The sequence below is a fragment of the Chiloscyllium plagiosum genome, unplaced genomic scaffold (genome assembly GCF_037043375.1).
Source record: "Chiloscyllium plagiosum isolate Xiang-an unplaced genomic scaffold, Cpla_swu_hap1 HiC_scaffold_1, whole genome shotgun sequence".
Lineage (NCBI taxonomy): Eukaryota > Metazoa > Chordata > Chondrichthyes > Orectolobiformes > Hemiscylliidae > Chiloscyllium > Chiloscyllium plagiosum.
Window position 1 is genome coordinate 151,709,318 of NW_028270139.1, and position 17,820 is coordinate 151,727,137.

Here is a 17,820-nt window from a genome sequence, read left to right on the forward strand (position 1 = left end):
ATATATATATAAATCACCTCTCAACCTTCTTCTCTCCAACAAAAACAGCCTCAAGTCCCTCAGCCTTTCCTTGTAAGACCTTCCCTCCATACCAGGCAACATTCTAGTAAATCTCCTCTGCACCCTTTCCAAAGCTTCCACATCCTTCTTATAATGCGGTGCCCAGAACTGTACACAATACTCCCAATGCGGCCGCACTAGAGTTTTGTACAGCTGTAGCATAACCTCATGGTTCCAGAACTCGATCCCTCTATTATTAAAAACTAAAACACTGTATGCCTTCTTAACAACCCTGTTAACCTGGGTGGCAACTTTCAAGGATCTGTGTATCTGGACACTGAGATCTCTCTGCTCATCTACACTACCAAGAATCTTACCATTAGCCCAGTACTTTGCATTCCGGTTACTCCGACCGAACTGAATCACCTCACACTTGTCCACATTAAACTCAATTTGCCACCTCCCAGCCTAGCTCTGCAGCTTATCTATGTCTCCCTGTAACCTACAACATCCTTCATCACTATCCACAACTCCACTGACCTTAGTGTCGTCTGCAAATTTACTAACCCACCCTTCTACACCCTCATCCAGGTCTTTTTTGTCCAGTGCAACTCCTGCACTTAAATCTATTGTGATAAAGCAAAATATTTAACAAGCCTTCCTCATAACTGGCTGCACTTTAGCGTTAAGTGATTAATTGACAAGGACACCCAGACCCCTTTGCACTTTTACACTTTCCAAACTCTATTGAAGAAATACTCTGCACACCTGTTCTTCCTGTCAGAGCGGATAACCTCACATTTTCCAAAATTATATTCGACAAGCTTGGCAGCTCACTAAGCTTGTCCAAATCCTCCTGAAACCATTTTACATCTTCTTCACAACATTCTTTCTTAGCTTTGTATCACCTGCAAATCTGGAAATATTACATTTGATATCCATCTCCAAATGATTTATATATATATATATAAAATGTGCTGGAACTGCTGGGATCGAATTACTGTCCCCAGCAGTACCCCACTATTCTCAGTCTGCCAATGGTATGGGTTAGTAAATCCTTAAGCCAAGCCACTACATTACCTCTTATCACATGTTTCAATTTTCCTAATCAATATCCTTTGGAGAAAATAGACCATAAAATATAGGAGCAGAATTAGGCCATTCAGCCCACTGAGTCTGTTCCACCATTCTTGTGCCTGTTCTACTGCCTTCTCCTTTAACCTTTGATCCCCTTACTAATCATGAAACTATCTATCTCTGTCTTAAAGACACTCAATGACTTTGCCTCCAAGGCCTTCTACGGCATTGTGTTCTACAGATTCACTGCCCTCTGTCTGATCTCGTCTCTGTTCTAATGGGTCAATCCCTCACTTTAAAACTGTGCCCTCAGGTCCTAATCTCCCCAGTCGTGGAAACATCTTATCCGTGTCCACTCTTTCCAGGCCCCTCATCCTTCTAAACTCCACACCCAGGAGTACACACCCAGGATCCTCAACCACTTCTCACAGGACAAGGCCTTCATTCCTGAGATCATTCTTGTAAACTCTCCCTGGACTCCTTCCAAGGTCAGCACATCATTCCTCAGATATGGGGCCCAAAATTGCTCCCAATATTCCAAACATTGTCTGACCAAAGCCTTATACAGCCTCATTAGTGCATCCCTGCTGTTCCAGTCCTCTCAAAATGAATGATAACATTGCATTTGCCTTCCTAACTGCCAACTGAACCTGCACAGTAACCTTAAGAGAATCCTGAACTGTCTTCTAAATCCCTTTGTGCTTCAGATTTCCAAAACCTTTCCACATTTAGAAAATAGTCCGTGCCTCTAATCTTTCTACCAAAGAGTATAACCTCAAACTTTGCCACATTGTATTTCATCTGCCACTTCTTTGCCCACTCTCCTTGCCTGTTCAAGTCCTTCTGCAGTACCCCGCCCACTTCTTCAACACTACCTCTCCCTCCACCTATCTTTGTGTCATCTGTAAACTTAGCAAACATGCTCTCAGTTCTTTTGTCCAGATTGTTAATGTATAACATGAATAGTTGTGGTCCCAACATTGATTCCTACGGAACTCCACTAGTCATTGGCTGTCATCCTGAAAAATACACCTGTATCCCCACTCTCTGTCTTCTGACAATCAGCAAATCCTATCCATTTCAGTAGCTTGCCCCTGACATCATGGGTTATTCAGCAGCCTCCTGTGCGGCACCTTGTTAAAGGCCTTCTGGACCTCCAAGTAGATCATATCCATTGGCTCTCCTTAGTCATTAACTCCTCAAAGAATTCTAACAGATTGTCAGGCATGACTTCTCCTTGATGAATCTGTGCTGACTCAGCACTATGTTACCATGCACGTCAAAGTACTCTGCAATCTCATCTTTAATAATGGACTCTAAAATCTTGACAATGACTGAGGTCAGGCTAACCGGCCTACAATTTTCAATCTTCTGCCTCCCTCCCTTCTTAAATGGGGGGTGTTACATTAGCCTTTTTCCAGTCCTCTGGGATTCTCCAAACTCCTTTGGAAAATCCAAGTATATTAAGTACATTAACAGCCCTTTCTTAATTTTGTTAGTAAAGTCCTCAAAAAACTGCAAGTTCATCAAATATGATTTCCCAATCTTCAAACCATGTTGACTATGCCCAATCAGATTTTCTTTTTATCCAAGTGTACTTTCATCACATCCATTTTGGTAGAATCTAGCACTTTCCCTACTACTGATGTTAGGTCTCTATTTCCATTGGTTCTGGAGTTATCAGCTTTTAACCCTATCCATTTCTTCTGTGCAACCTTCTTGCTAATATTAAATTCCTTCTCATTTTCTCTAATTGGATCTCTAATTCTGTAGAAGAAGTTAAAAATCACACAACACCAGATTATACTCCAACAGATTTATTTGGAAGCACTAGCTTTCGGAGTGCTGCTCCTTCATCAGGTGGTTGTGGAGCATAAGACCGTAAGACACAGAGTTCTGTTTTGTATCTTCCTCAATGAAAACAGACTCAAAATGATAATTTAACTTCTCCCTCGTGGCTGTATTCTTAACTCTGTCTGTAATGGACCCACATTCGTTTTAACTGAATGGTTCCTTTTTAAGACCTATACGAGCTTTTAACAAGCCATTTTTATGCTTTTTCCTAGTCATATAAACCTTGACCATCACTCTTTGCCTTGATACTTTTTCAGCAGTTCGTGGATTTCATTCCCACTCATGACTTTTTCCTGTTATTTAGCTCCTGCACACTGAGACCCAGATATTGAAATTATTCTCAATGCAAAGCAAAACTGTTACTTAACCTTTTCTTCCCTGACTTTCTTTAGCAGTAATGAACAAACCTTTTTGTCAATGTATGAATTGTAGCTAATCTTGAATATATCTGCAATAATGGAGCCAAACCAATGAAGGTTCTTCATTCATGGTCTTCAGGAGATGTTCATCAAATCTTCCTCTATGGTGACAGTTCTTTATCTCTTTTGTTAGGTACTGTAGTCACACCAAACTATATCGACAATTCCAGCTCTAATGTGGCACCCTGGTGTACCTGCAGTGGCAGTGGAAACCACAGAGAGGACTGTGAGGGCTTCCTCAACCTCTTCACGGATAATATCTGCCTCAGTGAGTAAGGCTACTTTGTATAGATAAGTAACTGATGTATAATATATTGCCTAAAGCAAAACTGAACTACTGCAAATGCTGGAAATCTGAGCAAAAACAATCCCCATTCTGGTGGATCCCTGCACCAGAGTCATGGAGGACGAGGAGGTCTGTTGGGCTCCCAGTGTTTCATCGGTTGGTCTATATCCTTCCCTCCTCCTGTGATATTCCTGAGATCGGTCATCTGCTCCTTCCTAGATTATCAATATTTTCCTCATGCAAACTCTTACACCCACACTGGACCAGCGTTATCCTTTGCTGGCTCCATTCTTTACTTTAGTCCCTTTTGCCTCTCATTGTTATCACTTGCATGATTCTGATCTCCACCCTGTCGAAGACGTTTCCCTCCTGCTGTTCATTTCCCTGACTTGGTCCCTGAAAGTCAGAAAGATTTTCATGTAAGAAAGCACCTTTCATGACCTCCAGATGTCCCAGAACACATTGCAGCCAATTTAGTTTAGCCAATCCAGTAATATAAGGAAAGTTGTTCATAGCCTGCATATTCTCGTTCAACAACATAATAGCAGCATTATAAGTCAAAATTTAACACCGAGGCATCTAAAGAGATAGTGTAAATGACCAGGGCTTAATCAAAGTGGTAGGTTTCGAGGAGTATCTTAAAGATGAAAAGAAATGGCAAGTTAAAGAAATTAGGGAGAGAATTCCAGAGCCTAGGGTCATGGCAACCGAAGTTATAGCAACCAATAGCACAGTCATTAAGATTGGGGATGCTCAAGCAGTCAGCACTCGTGAACAAGGAGTAAGTGTAGATTCCTTCAGCCCTCAATAAAATCATGGTTGATCTATTATAACCTCAATCCGCTTTCCTGTTTAGCCTGATATTGTCGCACTCACTTGTTTAACAGGAATCTCTCTCTGCCTCCACCTTAAAAATATTCGAAGATTCTGCTCCCACCACCTTTATTCAAGAACAAACTTCTAAGGATTCACAACACCTGGGAGAATAAATTCCACTTCATCACTTTGCTTAATAAAGTCATAGAGATGTATAGCACATACTTTGGTCCAACTTGTCCATACCAACGAGATATCCTAACCTAATCTAGTCCCATTTGCCAGCAATTGGTCCATATCCCTCTAAACCCTTCCTATTCATCCAGATACCTTTAAATGTTGTAATTCTACCAGACTCCAGCACTTCCTCTGGCAGCTAATTCATACACACACCTACCTCTGTATGAAAAAGTTGCCCTTTAGCTTCCTTTTATATCCCCTTTCACCTTAAATCTATGCCTCCTAGTTTTGAACTCCTCTATCCTAGGCAAAAGACCTGGGCTATTCACCCATCCATGCCCCTCATGATTTTATAAACCTCTATAAGTTCGCCCATCAGCCTCTGATGCTCCAGGAAAAACAGCCCCAGCCTATTCAGCCTCTCTCTATAGCTGAAACCCTCCAAGCTCGACAATATCCTCGTAATTCTTTCTGAACCCTTTCAAGTTTCACATCTTTCCTATAACAGGGAGATCAGAATTGAATGTAGCATTCCAAAAGAGACCTAACCAATGACCTGTACAGCTGCAACATGACATCCCAACTCACATACTGAATACACTGACCAACAAAGGCAAGTGTTCCAAACGTCTTCTTCACTACCCTGTCTATCTGTGACTCCACCTTCAAGGAAGTATGAACCTGCATCTCAAGATCAATTTGTTCAGCAACATTCCCAGGATCCTACCATTGACTGTATAAATCCTGCCCTGATTGGCCTTTTCAAAATGCAACACCTCACAAATGTGTGACTCAAGTTCTAAATCCTTCCATAAGAGGAAACGTCTTCTCCGTGCTCACCATGTTCAGTCCCTTCAATTTCTTGTATGTTTCAATCAAGCCACCTCTTAATCGTTAAACTCCAGCAGAGAGAAGCTCACCGTGTCCCACCTTTCCTCATAAGACAACACAACCATTCCAGGTATTAATGTAGTAAACCTTCTCTGAACATCTTCCAGCCCTTTAACACATAAATACGTATTTACATCTCAGCATATACGCAGAGGAACAGAGATATCACTTTGGAGATTACAAAAAGGGTTAGAGGAAGGGAGTATGAAGGAGGCAACAAACAAATATGAAAACATGTACAACTTTCGACCCTCCCTGTCTGGCAACCAACAGCTGTGAGCCAGAATTCTGCATCCTCTGCTTTTGATGCATATTCAGTAATCTCTGAGAAGTCAATAAGACTTTTGAGTCTTTTACTCTAGGCGAGACCATAATCTCACACAATAATTAGTAGAGTTTTAAAAATAAGTTTCTTTGTAATGCAGTTTCTGGAGAATTTAAGTATCTCACTTCACTGAAATTTCAAAGCCAACTGTCAATCTTTTATTAATCTTTTCTTTAAAAGTAGCAATGCATGATTTTTATATCAACTTGCTTTATTTTTAAAAGTTTTCCTTATGATTTGTGAGGTAGTGGGATGGCATTACTACATATAAATGGCTATAAGGTAGGGATGAGCTGAAGAGAGAGAGTTGATGAAGGGCTGACGAAGGGCTTTTGCCCAAAATGTCGATGCTGCCTGACCTGCTGTGCTTTTCCAGCACCACTCTAATCTTGACTCTGAAGAGAGAGTGGAGTCAGGCAATGATATGGAGGTGGAAATCAATGGCCTTACTGGCAGTGTGTGTGGCTATGCATGGATATGTGGTCAAAAGGTCATTTTGAGGTTAAATATGAGAACAACTAGGAAATTGAGAATATTTTGGTTCAGCTTTAGACAATTGCTCAAGAAAGTTATGGAAGCAGTAACAGTTTGTCATGGGTGCTGAAGACAACATCTTCAATCTTTCCAATATTTAGTTGGAAGAAATTTCTACTCAATCTGATCTAGCTGTGGTTCAAGCAGTCAGACAAAAAAGGCAGCAGGAGAATGGTGGTCAGGTAGATTTGGATGTCACCAAGTCTACAGGTGAAAACTGACCATATGTTCAGATGGAAATGTGTTGCTGGAAAAGTGCAGCAACACATTTCCAGCTCTGATCTCCAGCATCTGCAGACCTCACTTTCTCCTCATATGTTCAGATGATCTTGACAAGAGATAGCACGTAGATAAAAAGTTGATGTTGATCTGAAATACAAATGGTTTCTCATTCCAAAGATCCTGCTGATTTTCCAGCATTCCAATATGTTGTTTGACATGGAAGTGTAGATTTTAATAACATATGTACTGCTACAATATATGAGGCAATATTTCTTGTCCGATGTGAATGACTCTTCTTCAGATATTAAACCTAAATCACCTTTACTCCATTCTGAAGAAGAGTCATTCTGGATTCAAAATGTTAACTCTGTTTCTCTCTCCACAGATGATGCCCATCTCCCCAGCAAACTTTCTATATTTATTTCAGATTTCTCGCATCCACAGTCCTCTGCTCTTACTTTATTGAATTGTGCAGTAATTGAGCAAATGGGTTAAAACTGAAATGTTGCGTTGCAGCATCTTCTGAAAATAGATAAATACTGAATAATGAATCAACACTGAGACCCTGTACTTCATGGGTTTAAACCTATCTTTTTTTCTCTTTATTTACAGAGAATGCATTTCAAGCATTTGGAAATGGGACAGATCTTAACACAGGCTCCAGTGTTCAACAGTCAACTCTCCCCACATCGCAGACCAGAATGGACAAACACTCAAATGACACAGAACTTTCACACTTAGATGAAAATATGTTTGACCCATCACTAACTACACAGGTAGGAATAGAATGTAGCAAAGAAACGAAATGTCCTCTTACTGCACAGACGAGTATATTTTAATTTCGGTGTTTGCTGAAGTAAATAAACTCAAATTAAAGCATCCCTGTCTTCAGGAAGGGGAAGAAATCAGCCAGGATTCTTGTTATTGATAACTAGGTTTGTAGTGGATTCTTGTTTGTCAGGGATAGTGAGAATATGACTGGACATAGTGTGAGGCTGTTTTTGTCAGATTATGACTGTAGCTGATGATGTTACTGGGTAATTCATATCCCAGAGTTAGACTTGACTTTGTAGACTATAAATTTGATTTTTCTTTTTGTTTGCCATGGAGGTTAATCACTGAACATACTCACCAGAGATTGTTCATACACACTTAACAAAAGAATAGTGTAGGTTAGATGGGCTTCAGATTGGTATGACAGGTCGGCGCAACATTGAGGGCTGAAGGGCCTGTACTGCACTGTAATGTTCTATATGTTCTATAAATGTTAATTACATACAAAAGAAATGAAAAGCAGTATTAGTCCACATTCTTGCCTTTTCCCCATAATCCTTGATTCACTTATTGGGTAAAATCTGTCTATCTCAGCCTTGAATATATTTACCAACACACTCTCAAAATCCATCCATGGTAAAGAATTCCACAGAGAAGAAATTCCTTCTTATCTCCGACTTAAATGAGTGATCCCTAAATTCATAATTATGCTCTCTGGTCCTAGACTCTCCCACAAGGGGAAACAACCTTCAAACTCTGTTAAGTCTTCTAAGAATCTTGTATGCTTTTATAAAGTTGCCTCATATTCCTCTCAATTCCAATGAGAGAGGCCCAATCTATTCTCGTACAACAGTCCCTTCTCACTTGGGATCACCTAGTGAGCCTTCTCTTGACTGCTTTTGATGCAACTATATCTTTCATTAGGTAAAGACTGCAAAACTGTTCACACTGTTTCAGCTATAGTATGCCTAGTGACTTGTATAATTTTAGCAAAATCACCCTCCTATTATATCCCATTTTTAAAAAAAATGAAGACCATTATTCTCTGTTGGCCATCTACTAAACTTCAAAGCTTGTCGATTGTGATTCATATACTCTTCTGTAGCTTTATGCTTTCTCCATTCAAATAATATTCAGTTCCTCAATTTATCTTGCCAAAATGCATAACCTCAAATTTCCCCACATTACATTCCACCTGCCAAGGTTTTGCCCATTCTCTTAAACTATCTGTATTTCACTGTAGACTCTGTGAGTCATCCTCACCACTTGCCTTCCCACCTATTTTTGTCATTCACAAACTGGGCAAAAATGCATTCATATTTCTCATCCAAATCATTAATATATATTGTAAATAACTGTGGCCCCCAGCAACTGTGACCCCTTTAAACTATACTATTTGAATATTCCCATCCTGAAAATGCCCCCCACGCCCCCTCACAACTTTGCCTTCTATTGGTTAGCCAATCCTCTATCCATGCTAATAAATATTTCCAACAGCAATATCTTATGAAGTATCCTAACCTATAGTTCCCTATCAACCAACTTCTGAAAATCCAAATATATTCCATTTACTGCTTTCCCTTTATCTATCCTGCTGGCTACTTCTTCAAGTAAGCAACTTTGTTGGGGATGATTTCCCCTTTGTGAAACTATGTTGACTCAGTTTTATCATATTATGCATTCCACAGTGCTCTGCTGTTACATCATTTTCCCAATAACTGATGTCAAACTAACTGGATGATAGTTAAATACTTTTCTAAAATTGTAAGTGATTTGATATAGAGACCCTTGCTTGGCTGCTTCAGAAGGAAGGATCAACAGTATTGGTATGAAGTCCCATTTCAAACAAGGACAGCAGATTTAATTTCCGAAGGAGAATCAATGAACTAGTTAGACTTTTATGTCAAACCTGGAGGGTTCATTTTTATTGCTACCAGCTTTTTATGTCTGTGTTTTTAAAAGTCATATTCTTTAACTGCCATGACGAAATAGAAACTGAGACTCTGTGTGTTATTACTCTAACTCATTCACTATTGTAAAACATCAGTAATGATACATCGTATTCTAGTGCATTAAATGCCAGAACCAGGAGCATTGGAAACAAAGACAGATCACAAGAGAAAAGGAGGGAATCGAGTCCCTTAGGGTGTCAACAATAGAACTGAAAACCAAAATGAAATTATTAGGCTTTGAGTAGAAAATGTGTTTAAAATGGGACTCATCCACATTCTATTAAAGTGAATTGGAAATGGAGGAACTGATTATATCACTAACACACTGCAGTCACAGCCTGTCTATGCTTATCACGAAGAAATAAATTGAGGCCAAAGAATATCGTAAAGGAACTGTGGAAAACACTAAGTTGAATGGCTTATCAATCAAGTCAAACGAGAGCTTATGAAGGACAGCAAGGTTTGAAACTTCCAAATAGGATACACTATAAAGCTCACTGCTTTGAACAGTGCCAATCAAATATTGCCAGTAAATTAGCTTGCAAAGTTGCTTTAATGTTAGGATAAATTGGGCTATTTAGTGGCATATTTTCAATTAAAAATTCCTAAGATTGTGCATATAGTTCCTTACACTTAAATTGTCCATTTTAAAATTAGGTAATCATTTACATTGATCAGATGGTGTTAACAATTACAACAGAAAAGTCTACACCAGAAATTGAAAGGTCAGTTGAACATCATAACTTCATTTTTGGCAGATTTCCAGAATTTGTTTTTTTCACATATTGTGCTCTGTTCTCCAGTATTTCAAATTGGTCAGTGGTTAATTTCACTGTCTGAGTGTTTGACTGAGCTGTGCAGGTTAGGAAGGTCCTCCAGATTCAGTGACCTGGACTGAACTGTTAACAGCAGCAGTCCAACTAGTCAGAGCACTAAGGAGAACAAGGGATCATAGAATCATAGAAACTAGATGCAGGAGGAAGCCATTCAGCACTTTGAACCTGCTCTGTCAATATGATTATGGTTCGTCATATTTTCGCCTTTTTATCCCATACCCATTAATGCTTTTAAAATCTATAAACTTATCTATCGTTATCTTGCATACATTCAGTGACATGGCCTTCACAGCTTTCTGTGGTAGAGGATTCTACAGATTTACTACCCTTCTGAATCAAGAAATATTTCCTCATTTCACTCCTAAATGGTCTACCCCGTATCCTGAGACTGTGCCCCTTTGTTCTAGAATCCCCAATCAGGGTAAACATACTCCCTGCGTCTAGTTCATCCAGCCCTGTTATTTCAATTGGATCTCCTCTCATCCTTGTAAACTCTAGTGAATAAAGTCCAGTTAAGCCAATCTCTCTTCATAAGGCAGTCCTGCCATCTCTGACATCAACTGAGTGAACCTCCTCTGCACTCCCTCTATGGTAATTATATCATTCCTTAGGTAGGGAGACCAAAACTGCACACAGTAATAGAAGGCATGGTTAGTAAGTATGCGCGTGATACCAAAATTGGAGGTATAGTGGCCAGTAAAGAATGTTATCTAAGATTACAAAGAGATCTTGATCAATTGGTCAATAGGCTGAAGAGTGGCAGATGGAGTTTAATTTGGATAATTGCGAGGTATTGCATTTTGGTAAAACAAACAAGAACAGGACACATAATTAATCTGTTGTAGAACAGAGAGACATAGGGGTTCAGATGCATAATTCTTTGAAGTTTGCATCACATGTGGATACAATGGTTAATAAGGTTTACAAGATTTAAAAAAGTGGTCTGCCTTTGTTGCTCAGAACTTTGAGTATAGGAGTTGGGACGTTATATTGAGGTTGTACAGGTATTGATGAGATCTCTCCTGGAGTGTTGTGTCCAGTTCTGGTTGCCTTGCTATAGAAAGGATTTTATTAAGATGGAGATTGATTTACCAGGATGTAGCCAAGAATAGAGGGTTTGCATTATGGGGGAACACTGGGACATTTTTCACTGGAACATGGGAGGTTGAGGGATGGCCTTATGGAGGTTTCTAAAATCATGAGGGGCATTGATAAGGAGAATGGAATGTGTCTTTTCTCTAGGATGGGGATTTGAAGACTAGAGGGCATATTTTTAAGGTGAGAGAAGAAAGATTTTAAAAAAGACACGAGGGTAATCTTTTTCTTTTGAGTGGTTTGTATGTGAAATGACATTCCAAAGGAAGTGTGGATGCTGGTACGTTACAACATTTATAAGACATTTAGATAAGTAAATGAATAATAAATGTTTGGAGGGATATGAGCCATACACAGGCAGATGGGACTCGTTCAGTTTGGGATTATGGTCAGCATGGACTAGTTGGACCGAAAGGTCTGTTACCGTGTTGTAAGGCTCTGTGACTCTATAACTATAGACGTTTGTAGTCTGTTTCTATGCATCTTGCTAGCTTACATTCAAATTCTCTTTCTTCATTAACTTCTTGGTCTTAAAATATAAATCTCTCCCAATCCTCAGCGTCACAATTTTATTTTGGTAGTTTATAAGTCTCCTCTTCTGATTTAACATTATCTTTGACTTCCCTTATTTACGTTTCTCTTGGCTTTTTTATTGGGTAGTTTTGCCTTAAAATAATACACTTTAAAAAAAAAACACTATTGTCAAATAATAATATAGTCTCTAAATACAAGCCATTGCCTATCTATTGTCAAACTATTCAATGTATTTTTTCCAAGTGACCCCAGGTAACGTCCTCCTCGTACTTTAATATTCACTATAATCTAGACTCGAGACACTAGTTTCACATTGAACTGCATCTTTTCTTTCAAATTTAATGGAAAATTCTAACATACTATGGCCACCATTTCCTAAACGTTATTCTGCAAGATTATTCATTTGTCTTTTCTCATTGAATAAAACTAATTCTAAAATAGCCTGTGGCAAGACAGTCACTCAACATATCTCTCCAGAAAACTCTCAAACATATCCCAGGAACTCTTCCTCTCAAGAACTGGTACTCAAGTTGACGTGTAAACTCAAGATTACTACATTTCCCTTAGTTCACGTTATATATTAATGATCTGGATGAAGGGATTGGGGGCATTCTAGCGAAGTTTGCCAATCATACGAAGTTAGGTGGACAGGCAGGTAGTACTGAGGAAGTGGGGAGGCTGCAGAAGGATCTAGACTGTTTGGGAGAGTGGTCCAGGAAATGGTTGATGGAATTCAATGTGAGCAAATGCGAGGTCTTGCACTTTGGAACAAGCATGGACTACTTTCTAAACGGTGAGAAAATTCATAAAGCCAAAGTACAAAGGGATCTGGGAGTGCTAGTCGAGGATTCTCTAAAGGTAAACATGCAGGTTGAGTCCGTGATTAAGAAAGCGAATGCAATGTTGTCATTTATCTCAAGACGGTTGGAATAAAGCTCTGGTTAGGCCCCATTTGGAGTACTGTATCCAGTTTTGGTCCCCACACCTCAGGAAGGACATACTGGCACTGGAGCGTGTCCAGCAGAGATTCGCACGGATGATCCCTGGAATGGTAGGTCTAACATACGAGGAACGGCTGAGGGTCCTGGGATTGTATTCAATGGAGTTTAGAAGATTAAGGGGAGATCTAATAGAAACTTACAAGATAATACATGGTTTGGAAAGAGTGGACGCTAGGAAATTGTTTCCGTTAGGCGAGGAGACTAGGACCCGTGGACACAGCCTTAGAATTAGAGGGGGTAAATTCAAAACAGAAATGCGGAGACATTTCTTCAGCCAGAGAGTGGTGGACCTGTGGAATTCATTGCCGCGGAGTGCAGTGGAGGTCGGGACGCTAAATGTCTTCAAGGCAGAGATTGATAAATTCTTGATGTCGCAAGGAATTAAGGGAGAATGCGGGTAAGTGGAGTTGAAATGCCCATCAGTCATGATTGAATGATGGAGTGGACTCGATGGGCCGAATGGCCTTACTTCCACTCCTATGTCTTATGGTCTTATGGTCTAAAGTTTGTGAGAACAGCAGCTAACGTTATCACAAGTGAATATTAATCTCAGTTTAAATTTTGTGAGAGAACTGAAGGTGCGAGATTTCCCTGTTTTAAAATTGAGGCATCCAGAGTCAAGAGATGGTAAGTAAAAGTTTTATCTGAGAATTGCTGGTGTCGAGAAGAATTCTCTAGAGTACTGTGACGTACTTATGGGGATGGTCCTATAGCAATAACTTTACAAATTTATGTGTAATCTTAAAAAATATATTAGTGCTAGTAAGGTTAAACCTGTAAATAATATACATATTATAGGTATAAATTGTATTAACTTAATAGTGACAATTTTACTTAAAAATAAAATCTTGTGCCATACTGGATGGCACAGTGGTTAGCACTGCTGCCTCACAGCGCCAGAGATCCGGGTCCATTTCCCGCCTCAGGTGAGTGTGTGGAGTTTGTACATTCTCCCCGTGTCTGCGTGGGTTTCCTCCGGGTGCTCTGGTTTCCTCCCACAATTCAAAAATGTGCAGGTTAGGTGAATTGGCCATGTTAAATTGCCCGTAGTGTTAGGTGAAGGGGTAAATGTAGGAGAATGGGTCTGGGTGGGTTTCGCTTCGGCGGGTCAGTGTGGACTTGTTGGGCTGAAGGGCCTGTTTCCACACTGTAAGTAATCTAATGTAGTTCTCTTGGTTAAAATGCCATATTTCGATTTATTCTTAAATGTTAATTATCCATAACCAGATTATAAAAATACATTGCATCAACTGTGCAGCTTGCAACTCGATGTTGAGAGCAATGAATGCCAAATCTATAGGTTGGAGACACATCTTACCTTCAGTGATATTGTGAATAATGTTGATTTGACAGAAAAAGCTATTAAAAAGGTTTTATTTTATTTATTTATAAATTTGGTTTCTAATTGTTTATGCTGAGAAAAAATTTAATCATTGGAATAGTTGTTGAGATAGAGGGACTGTATTTTTTAAGGGTGATGTGATACTGTTATTTTATTCATGTAAAGCTAGGAACTGCTGTTAGTTATGCGAACCCTAGGATGTTACCCTTCATTACCTGGCTGCAGTCTTTAGTAATAATGTCTCATTGGCCAAAAAGTGTGGCACTGGAAAAGCACTGCAGATTAGGCAGCATCCGAGGAGCACGACAATCCACACTTTCAGGGCTTATGCCAAAACATCGATGGTCCTTGGATGCTACCTGACCTGCTGTGCTTTTCCAGTACCAGACTCTGATCTTCAGCATCTGCAGTACTCATTTCTCCATGTTCCATTAGCCCATAGCCATGCATACATGCAATAAAGTTCCAGCTTTTTGAGTGATGATTTCAGACTTTTTGGAACCAGAAGACAAGGGAAACTAATAGATAAATGCACGAGAGAAATGGGCAGATGTATGCCAACATTCAAAAAAGACTTTTTATTATTTGAATAAGAAAATTTTCTTCACACTTAGCAAATTCTTCTCCATCTAAACCCTTAACACTATGGCAGTCCCAGTCTATGTTTGGAAAGTTAAAATCCCCTACCATAACCACCCTATTATTCTTACGGATAACCGAGTGTTTCTCAATTTCCCTCTGAATATTAGGGGTCTGTATTACAATCCCAATAAGGTGATCATCCCTTTATTTCTCAGTTCAGCCCAAATAACTTCCTTGGATGTATTTTCAGGAATATCCTCCCTCAGTACAGCTGTAATGCTATCCCTTATCAAAAAACGCCACTTCCCTTCCTCTCTTGCCTCCCTTTCTGTTCTTCCTGTAGCATTTGTATCCTGGAACATTAAGCTGCCAGTCCTGTCTATCCCTAAGCCATGTTTCTGTAATTGCTTTGATATCCCAGTCCTATGTTCCTAACCATGCCCTGAGTTCATCTGTCTTCCCTGTTAGGCTTCTTGCATTGAAATAAATGCAGTTTAATATATCAGTCTGACCTTGTTCTCTGCTTTGACCCTGCCTGCCCTGACTGTTTGACTGGCTTTTTTTTCTCAACTGTACCAGTCTCAGATTGATCTCTTTCCTCACTATCTCCCACCCCCCCTACCTTAAAAGTTTAAATCCTCCTGAGCAGCTCTAGCAAATCTCCCTGCCAATATATTATTCAGGTACAATCTGTCCTTCTTGTACAGGTCGCTTCTACACCAGAAGAGATTCCAATGATCCAAAAATGTGAATCCTTCTCCCATACATCAGCTGCTCAGTTGTGCATTCATCTGCTCTATCCTCCTATTCCTACCCTCACTAGCTCGCAGCACCAGGAGTAATTCAGATATTACTACTCTCGAGGATCTCCTTTTTAAATTCCTGCCTAACTCTCTATAGAGAACTATAGACTTTATAAACTCTATATAGAATTAGCCATTTGGATACAGAACTGGCTCAAAGGTAGAAGACAGAGGGTGGTGGTTGAGGGTTGTTTTTCAGACTGGAGGCCTGTGACCAGTGGAATGCCACAAGGATCGGTGCTGAGTCCAATACTTTTCATCATTTATATAAATGATTTGGGTGATACAGTTAGTAAGTTTGCAGATGATACCAAAATTGATGGTGTAGTGGACGGCAAAGAAGGTTATCTCAGATTATAATGGGATCTTGATCAGATGGGCCAATGGGCTGAAAAGTGGCAGATGGAGTTTAATTTAGATAAATCTGAAGTGCTGCATTTTGGGAAAGCAAATCTTAGCAGAACTTATACACTGAATGGAAAGGTCCTGGGGAGCGTTGCTGAGTGAAGAGACCTTGGGGTGCAGGTTCATAGCTCCTTGAAAGTGGAGTTGCAGGTAGATAGGATGGTGCAGAAGGTGTTTGGTATGTTTTCCATTATTGGTCAGAGTATTGAGTACAGGAGTTGGGAGGTCATGTTGCGGCTTTACAAGACATTGGTTAGGCCACTTTTGGAATAAGGTGTGCAAATCTGGTCTCCTTCCTATCAGAAGGATGTTGTGAAACTTGAAAGGGTTCAGAAAAGATTTACAAGGATGTTGCCAGAGTTGGAGGATTTGAGCTATAAAGAGGTTGAATAGGCTGGGGCTGTTTTCTCTGGAGCGTCAGAGGCTGAGGGGTGACCTTAGAGAGGTTTAGAAAATCATTAGGGGCATGGATAGGATAAATAGACAAAGTATTTTCCCTGGGGTGGGGGAGTCCAGAAATAGAAGGGATAGGTTAAGGGTGAGAGGGAATAGAACAAAGAAAATTTACAGCCAGGAACAGGCCCTTCGGCCTTTCAAGCCTGAGCCGATCCAAATCCACTGTCTAAACCTGTCGCCCAATTCCTAAGCATCTGTATCCCTCTGCTCCCCACTTACTCATGCATTTGTCCCGACGCATCTTAAATGAATTTATCATGCCTGCCTCTACCACCTCTGCTGACAACGCATTCCAGACACCCACCACCCTCTATGTGAAGTACTTTCTGCGTGTATCCCCCTTAAATTTTTCACCTCCCACCTTAAAAGTGTGACTTCTCGTTATTGAATCCTTCACCCTGAGAAAAAGCTCATCTCTATCTACCCTGTCTATACCCTTTATGATTTTATAGACCTCAGAGTCCCCCTTAATCTCCTTTTCTCTAATGAAAACAGTCTAATCTACTCAACCTTTCCTCATAGCTAGCATCTTCCATACCAGGCAACATCCTTGTAAGCCTTCTCTTTACCGTCTCCAAAGCGTCCACATCCTTTTCGTAATGTGACGACAGAACTGTACACAGTATTCTAAAAGCGGCCGAACCAATGTCTTGTACAATTTTAACATGACCTGCCAGCTCTTATATCAATACCTTGTCCGAGGAAGGCAAGCACACCATATGCCTTCTTAACCACTCTATCCACCTGTGCAGCAACCTTCAGGGTACAATGGACCTGAACTCCCAGATCTCTCTGCTCATCAACTTTTCCCAAGGCTCTTCATTTTGTGTGTAATTCACTCCAGAATTAGACTTCCCAAAATGCATCACCTCACATTTGCCTGGATTGAACTCCATCTGCCACTTCTCCACCCAACTCTCCAGTCTATCTGTATTCCTTGACAGTCCCCTATGCTTTTTGCTACTCCATCAATCTTTGTCTCCATCTGCAAACTTGCTGATTATTCCAACATTTACGTATATCACAAACAGCAGTGGCCCCAGCACTGACCCCTGTGGAACACCACTGGTCACCTTTCTCCATTTCGAGAAACTCCCTTCAACTACTACTCTCTGTCTCCTGTTGTTCAACCAGTTCTTTATCCACCTAGCTGGAACATCCTGCACACTTCACCTTCTCCATTAGTTTACCATGGGGAACCTTATCAAACGCCTTACTAAAGACCATGTATATGACATCTACAGCTCTTCCTTCATCTATCAACTTGGTCATTTCCTCAAAGAACTCTATTAAATTGGTAAGGCACAATCTCCCCCACACAAATCCACGTTGCCTATCACTGATAAGTCCATTCATTTCCAAATATAAATAGATTTTATCCCTCAGTACCTTCTCCAGCAACTTTCCTACCACTAACGTCAAGCTCACTGGTCTGT

The 17,820-nt window shown here is 40.2% G+C and overlaps 1 protein-coding gene across 3 annotated transcripts in view; it reads left to right on the plus strand.

Moving 5' to 3' along the window:
- gfra4a (GDNF family receptor alpha 4a) overlaps positions 1-17,820 on the plus strand; it is a 187,964-nt gene that overhangs the window by 144,608 nt on the left and 25,536 nt on the right. For all 3 annotated transcript variants that reach the window (XR_015758538.1, XM_087991633.1, XM_043696209.2), the window contains 2 exons: positions 3,484-3,618; positions 7,217-7,380. Coding sequence is in view for 2 of the 3 variants with exons in the window: in XM_087991633.1 (XP_087847759.1) it covers positions 3,484-3,618; positions 7,217-7,380 (299 nt within the window). In the remaining variant the exon portion in view is untranslated. The remainder of the gene's footprint in view (positions 1-3,483; positions 3,619-7,216; positions 7,381-17,820) is intronic.